This window comes from Macadamia integrifolia, chromosome 8, assembly GCF_013358625.1.
Source record: "Macadamia integrifolia cultivar HAES 741 chromosome 8, SCU_Mint_v3, whole genome shotgun sequence".
NCBI classification, from domain to species: domain Eukaryota; kingdom Viridiplantae; phylum Streptophyta; class Magnoliopsida; order Proteales; family Proteaceae; genus Macadamia; species Macadamia integrifolia.
In genome coordinates this window covers 21,479,908-21,487,654 of record NC_056564.1, presented here as the reverse complement: position 1 = coordinate 21,487,654, position 7,747 = coordinate 21,479,908, and the positions used below count along the sequence as shown (strand labels likewise).

The following is a 7,747-nucleotide window of genomic DNA, read 5'->3' as shown; positions in this document are numbered from 1 at the left end:
TTTTTTTCATCTTCTTCTCCCACAAATTTCCGCCTCCTTCTTCCCATCTTTTTTCTCCACCTAATTTTTCTGTAACAATCATACGGATCTACTCTTTGTTTCATTTCTTTCTCATAACTTCATCAGTTCATCCTAAGATAGGGGAGATATCAAGCCTTGATGGATAATTTGAGGTTCCAGGGGACCAGGACAGATTTATATCGCCGTATCAATCAATCTTCTTTTATATTGTTCCTTTAATTTTGAAAAATTAGTGCGTCTTAGTGCAATATGGGTCTTGTGAACCCAAGCAAAAGGACAGTGAAAATTTTTTGTGGTCAATTTATTTATTTGTTTTATTGTAGTTGTAATTTTGCTTTTACTGTTTTGGGGCCTAATCTATTTCATGAGTAGAAATTGGATTACAATAACCATTGTTTCCATCACTCAATGATAATTTTTTCATAGTTTTTTACTTTATTGTATAAAGTAATTTTCTCTTTCTAAGTATACAAATCAAGTTAATAACTTGATAAATAAAAAATATACAATAAACTATAAAAATAATATCTGAATTTTTTGCCCAACTTTTATTTTTTTAATCGAATAATTCTCGAATCCGAATCCGACTCCGATTTTTATTTTGTCCGCTTTTTTGACCGCTTTTTTGACCGAATCCTTAAATTAATCAATCGAATTATTCCGAATAATTCTCCGCCCGAATAATTCCCGAATCCGAATTTGCTAACTATGGGCTTGACACTAGGACTAGGCCCAGTTCAAGTTTGAAAACTCAATCGGAGGGATCTTGCTTCTTTCAGTTTTTTTTTTTTTTGGGTAAGTTATGCACCGTTGGATAACATTTTTGGAAACATGTCTTTCCATTTTTCTGTGCCGAAAAATGGAAAAAAACGATCCCAAAACTGTCTGACAAACCTGTTTCGTTTCACCCGTTTCTTGAAACATAAATTAAAAGTTATGAGTATTTATATTTTAAGAAATGGATTTGACAAAAAAAGTCAGACTTGTTTTTCCGTTTCTTGAAACAATTGGAAGGGGGAAAACAGGGAGATAGCCTGATAAAAAACTTGACTCCCAATTTTTTCAGGAAAGCTACTCACAAAAGCTTGTCTCCTCTCATCGTCTCACAAGGTCTTCCATTGTCTCGCACGCTTCTCCTCCTCCAGGCTCGCAAGCTTATCGCAAGGCACCGTTGCATCGTCTCTCCATCTCTAATTCCTCTAATCTTAAAGAGCTACGGTGATCTAAAGTATGTGAAACAGCCCATCTCGCCTAGAGGTCTCTTCAATTTTCTCAATTCTTTGTTCACCGCAGATAATCCAAAGAAAGCAAAGATCTCTTCTTCTTCAGTTGGAGGCAGAGAAGATGAGAAAAAATCAAAGTTAACTCAAGCATCGACGTACGCATCTGCATTCTCATTCTCGAGGTCCTGTTTGAGCAAAACCCCATCTTTGAGAGGGAAATTGAGCAATGGCATGAAGAGGTCCATACGGTTCTACCCTGTTAGTGTAATTGTCGATGAGGATTATTGACCCTGTCAACATAAGTCTCTCTAGGAAGACAATCCCAATTTGATGGTTGTAAAAGCTGTTTGGAAGATTGGAGAAGCGATGAAGATGATGATGATGATGTGGTGAGCTATTCAAGTTTTGATCTTTTCGAGCTTGATACCTTTGCGGCGATTGGAATCGTACAGTATTACGAAGAGTTGCCGGTGTATTAAACAACTCATCTTGATACGAATTACGCAATCACTAATGGCTTGATACTGTAGTTCTTAGAGAGTGGAGGAAAGGTGAAATTGGAAAGAAAATATGTGTGCAAAAAGATTCCATAAATAGGCGTATCAAACACCAAAAATCCTTTTCTGGAAATAGAAATAGAAAAAATCGTTTTTGTTGTTTCTAGACACAGAAATAGCAGAAACATTATCAAACTGTGCCTTAGTTCTTTGAAGTTTTGAGTTAGGTCTTTTCTAGTCATGACAAAACCATTTCCACAATTTTCAAAATACATTCTTTAGACATTTTAGAGGAAATCCTAAACAATAAGGATTCAGATTGTTGAAACTTGGGAATATGGGAACCTTCTGAGCTATAAATAATGGGTCTCATGCTACGTCGGGATATATTGGTTTTGTCATTGTCTTGTCTATTCTGGGGTGACAAATAAGGTGTCTTTAGTAATTGTAAGGATAATGATAAGGATGTCTCAAGTCAAGGGACTAATCATAAGCTATTAACAATAATCTTGTTCATTATTAACTAATAGTAACACATGTAATATGATCCAATTCAATGTATGCAAATAGTTATACTCACACTCATGGATTTAGGGGACAATATTGGTAACGCTATCGACATCCGATATCAATCCAGATCATATCATATCTGTGGATATCAATCGGTTCTGCCCTTTTTTTCTTTTTAAGTACTAATTTTCTACAATTTTACCCCTAAAATGATATGGATGACTGATCCAGATCGGTCAAGGATCTGAGATTGGCTCAGTCAATATCGATCTAATATGACCGATAGGTCAATTCGAGACCAATACTTGAAACCATGTTCACACTTGTGCCTCATAATCAACTTCACAAAGAGCTTACAATGTGACGACATATGAACGTAATGCCCAATTACGTCTCTAGATGTGAAAAAGTTTAGGTTAAAATGTAATCACCCGTAAAATCATGCAAATTAAACATGTTTAAACATCCGCAAACATAATTTTATTTTAACCCCATAAAGGAATAATCTATTTGTAACCAATTGGGTTACAACACATTATTTTAACTATACTTATTTGCCAACAGTACATCAGTTATCAACTTTTCAAGATAGAGAGGTTTTCTGTAATTTCCACTCTCATCTCTCTTCCTCCCATACTTCTCCGTCTTCCCCTGCCATTCCTCCCGGCTCCAGCTCAATCTCCTTTATGCGACCCCATAGGTGGCAGCAACCATGAAAGAGAGGGTGACCTCGAGGACCTCAACACAGCAACCATGAAAGGGGTTCTGTCCTCAAGGACCATATGTTTTGAACGCTCCTGGGGTCATACTAGAGGCCAAACTCATCAATGGCAGAGGCATCATGCTTGTTGAGCATTTGAAGTCTTCAAGGTCATTGTTGACGGCAAGCTTGTTTGTAGATTGATGGGCATACGAGATAATTTCACAATAATTTCAACACCCCCCCCCCCCCTTCTTCCTTGATGATACGGAATTATCGACGCTCTCTTCTTCCTTTCGGTACAGTAGATGCCCACAGCAATGATCTCTAAACTCAAACAAATTTTGAGATAAAAGATTGGTTACGTAGGGTTGTGGATCTATTTAATGCAATAAGGGTGTTGGCATCATCTTTATCCTCGAGTTAATCGTCTTCCATCTTCCAGAGCAGTCATTTGTCTCTATCCATTAATAAATCATTTATTTGATGTTCAGATTCAATTTTGTCCAAGAGATATAGTTCTTATATATAACGGAAATCAATTGTAATCTCTTTTGAAGATGAATTTTCTTTTAATTAGCATAATTTTTTAGGAACTTTAAAAATCCAGCACTGTAATCTTCGTTCCGTATGACAAGAACACCCCTAATATACCAAATTGAAGAAAGTACTTTCTTTTTTATATCAACTAGAACCAGCAGGTTATGTTTTGCACAGCTGAAAGCAGGAATCCACTACAATGCACCGCTCCTTGGAGGGAGCAGCCATGGTCGGAGGCAGTAGAGGTGACGCTACACACATCGATTAATTGGAGATTTATCATTTATTGTGGAGTGGAGGGGAGGGGAGGGGATGGGAGGGGAAGGGATTGTGGATAGAGCATTTTAGCCGATAGCAGCAACTGAGTTTTTGAGCTTTGCCTACTTTGGTTTCATCACATCCCTTGCAAATTCATAGCAGAAAATATAAACATGCTCCAGATTATTATACAAGGAAGAAAACTTCAACAGTTGGAGCCCCGAACCTGAGCATTTGATTTTCTATACTGCAAACATAAGCAGCTTCTTGGCTAAAATAGAACTTGCGAAAAAAGGAATCGCAGAAATAGACTTCAATCTTATTCTTCCCTTGATTGACCAGTAGTGCTCCAGCTCACTTGGATTAGTTGACCCCTTAAACTGGACTCTTCCACCTACAAGGAGAGCAGTTAGGAGAAACGAAGTTTGCATTATATCATAAAATAAGGAAATTCGTGTTCCTACAAGATCTTGAAGGTGGTGCACATATAATAGGCCGAATTCAGGGCATCCAATCACGCAGAACCATTTGGATTAACCAAATTTACAGTTCCTTTGTCAACACTAGCTCCATTGAATAAAAGCAGGACGGCTCAATATAAACCACTTTTTTATTTATAAATCAGAGCACGTCACAGTTATTTCAAACAAGCAAAGAAGTTGTTGCTGCAGTGTTTTGTTAGAACTCTCTCTCTCTCTCTCTCTCTCTCTCTCTCTCTCTCTCTCTCTCACACACACACACACAGTAATGCTTCAAGGGAAGAAAGCAGATATCACTAGGAGTGAGGTCAAACCTGTAACATATGTGTTTTTGTTAATAGATCTCCACATTCTTCAACCAGGGCTCTTTCTCTGCTGGCCACCTCAGCCAATTCTGAAATCAGACGAACCAGTCTCTCGGCCTGTGTTTTGTTTCATAACGAACACACAAAGGAGGATCTATCAAAAATGGACACCAGGAAGTCCAAATGGAAATGATGCATGTCGTGACAGTGCAGATGATGTTCTCTAATTTGTGAGATCATTGCTCTATATGTAAAAATGTTTAATCCCAAATAAATCAGTATATTTCATGAGAACTTCAACCTTGCAATCATATTATTTTATCTTTCTCTATTTTATGTTGAAATGAAAGATGTTTCATCTGCCACACCTTAGGTAAAAAGCTTCCAAGATGGAATGATATTATTCCCATCACATTTGATGCTGAATTTAAAGCTTCCTCTACCTCTCTGAAGTCAACCTGCACATATAGTGATGTTCGTTCTTATTACAACTGGTAATAAATCGAAATTACATCAGCAAAAATGGTTTAAAAAATGACTTAATCCGTACACAGAAATAGGAAAAATATGTGTCAAACATCATTGAAACCTTATGTTTAAAACTCGTCATAAAAAAACAGAAATGAATATTTACCCTCACGTTTCCATTGATTGGAAGTCGAAGCAGGGTATCCTGCAAAGCTTTGATAGCTCCTGATAGTGAAGTTGAATAATTCTCTTCGATTGCCGACCATTCTTCCAAATATGGCATCTGAAATAGTCCCCAACAGAGCATACATATTAGGGAAGTTACATAACTGATGAACTCTGTGCCTCAAAAGTAAACTGGAGAAAATGAATTTGCAATCCGGCAGTAGTGCAACTAGGAAACTGAAACAGAAGCGAAATTGAATCAGGGAGGTATTGACTTTTGCATTGATAGATTTCTATCTTAAAAGACTAGTCTGCTAGTGGAGGTACTGCCAGGTGTATGATAGGAATGAGGATCCTATTCACAGCCCATGTGGGATCTAACACTCCTCCCCCTTCACTTGTAGGTGGGTTGGAACCACCGTACATGTAGAGAAAGGAAGGGACACATGGAGGAGGGGATCAGGATCAGCCTCCAATTTTGTTAGATTTTCATCTCAAAAGGCCAGTCTGTTAAGTGGAGGTACCACCATGTGTAAAAATGGAATGAGGATCTCACTCACAACCGATGTGGATTCTAACATGGAAACATAAGGCAACATCATTCATATTCATGAAAGAAGGAAAAAAGAGGAAAAAACCTAATAACCTATTCATTGTACCATCTCTACACAATTCCCAACAAAGAGAGATTCAAGCCATTAGATAGGAAAACTTTCAGAGAGCCGAATGAGGATCTCACACACACAGTGTCAAATAGACAAACTTACACTCTCTTTCCAGCCCCAAAGCACCAGTCCTTTATGATTGGACTACAGTAAAACACTTAAGTGGGGTTTGTAGTAATACAAAGAGTCTCTTGGAAAAAGAGAAGGTTTTGAAGAGAGAGGGTTAGAGAAGAGTAATGATTAGCTTGTTGGAGAAGACAAAAGATGAGTTTCTTAAGGTCTCTTGGAGAAGTGAATAATTTCTGCAGGAGGTTCTATCTCACATTTGTGTCATTCTTAAGGCCGTTTTGTGCTATCTCTCAGGCTCTTGATCAAGCTGGGTAACCGAAGTTGCTATTTGTGCTTTTCGGTTAGTTCTCCAAGGTATTTATTTGGGAGATATATTTGGGGCTTTTGGAGGTGGAGTATTGTCGTCATGTTGATGGTTGTGAGGTAAACCTGTATTTCTTCAAGTGTTACTGTTCTTCTCTTATTCTTGCTGTAAATCTCAAGTTCTAGGCATAAACTTGAGAAGCGAAACATTGTAATCCTCACTTTATATGATGCAGGCTCGGTTAACATGCCCCCGAAATATTTGAAGACCAATGCGACAACCTTAAGGTGCTACGGAGGTCTGATTGTATCAAGGCCTATGAGGGTGTGGCTTAAGAGCTAGTCCACACCACCAAACCAAGGGATAACCAGCCAATAAGGCCAGCCTAGCCCGGTTTAGTCCAACTTATGCAAGAACTATCCAGCTCACATTCTCCAATGTTGGATCATCTCTTCAGCTACTTTGACTCCTCAACTTGTGAACCCTTCTTTAACATTTGAGCTATTTTGGAAAGTGCAAAAACCCCACATGCCAATATTCAACCTTGAAGCATCAAGACCTTGTTGGCTGCTATCATTCTAGAAGAGTTACATTTCAGCCACATTAATCTCTTTGTAATTTCAGAATCTGAATAGTGTATATACCCTCTACTTCAAGAAAATTTTCGGAGATCCTAAATTGGTTTTCTGAAGTAGAGTTTGTCAGCAAAGGTTGTAGAGCCATCACCCTCAAGCTTTTGGTTTTGGAATCACCCCAATCCTACTTATATTCAGTAAGTCCTCTTCATTTTACTAAGGTCATGCGTTTCTGAAAAAAATTATATCCAAATTGAGCTTTCTTTGAAGCTTGATTTATATTCTCCCAATCCGTGTTCGACAATCTCCTTAGGGGTTGCATCATGATATTAGTGGATTCCTCTCGAAGTTGCCTTGTGGTTTTTTCCTTCACATTTTTCATGTTAAATATGGTATTGTGTTGGTTTGTGTTAGTCTTCATGTTTGTTGCTTCCAGTATCTGCATATACATATTTGCAAGCAGCACATGATTTTGTGAGGGCACTTGATTTTACGAGCTGCTATATATTTGACTTACATAGGTGGGACTTGGGAGGTTTTCCGCCCTTTCCCAACATCCTTGCCATGCCCACAGATAGGTTTGTATGATTTTGGCCAACCAGTTGGTCTCTCTTCTCTTGGGGGTTACCTATAACCCTAATAAACTAAATGTGAACTTAATCCCAGTCTACTAGGAACAAAATACACATCTATAAAATAAGAAGCCACTAATATGATTAAAACTTATACTTTCATGGAGTAATATGAATACAATTAAATCACATATATTTTGAATAACTATACTACATATTAAATTAAAGAAACACTAATTGACTGCAAGTTTGCTGGATGCTTGTTCTGTGATTCCACTGGCACAGTAAGACCTGTCCCTGAATTGTGTGGATCCCACCATGTAGGTGTGATCTCTATGGAAACATCCCTACTTAAGAACTACTGCTAGCAATTCCCCACCCCCACCACCCCCCCCC

At 38.0% G+C, this 7,747-nt stretch overlaps 1 protein-coding gene across 3 annotated transcripts in view; it reads right to left on the bottom strand.

Moving 5' to 3' along the window:
* Positions 1 to 3,833: 3,833 nt before the first annotated feature.
* Positions 3,834 to 7,747, bottom strand: part of LOC122087348 (QWRF motif-containing protein 6-like) — a 20,946-nt gene continuing 17,032 nt past the window's right edge. For 2 of the 3 annotated variants that reach the window (XM_042656438.1, XM_042656437.1), the window contains exons 3-6: positions 5,168 to 5,284; positions 4,902 to 4,991; positions 4,543 to 4,650; positions 3,834 to 4,143 (exon numbers count right to left, since the gene is read on the bottom strand). In XM_042656438.1, coding sequence (XP_042512372.1) covers positions 4,069 to 4,143; positions 4,543 to 4,650; positions 4,902 to 4,991; positions 5,168 to 5,284 — 390 coding nt within the window. In that variant the 3' untranslated portion in view covers positions 3,834 to 4,068. The remainder of the gene's footprint in view (positions 4,144 to 4,542; positions 4,651 to 4,901; positions 4,992 to 5,167; positions 5,285 to 7,747) is intronic. The other variant, XM_042656439.1, reaches the window with a different exon arrangement.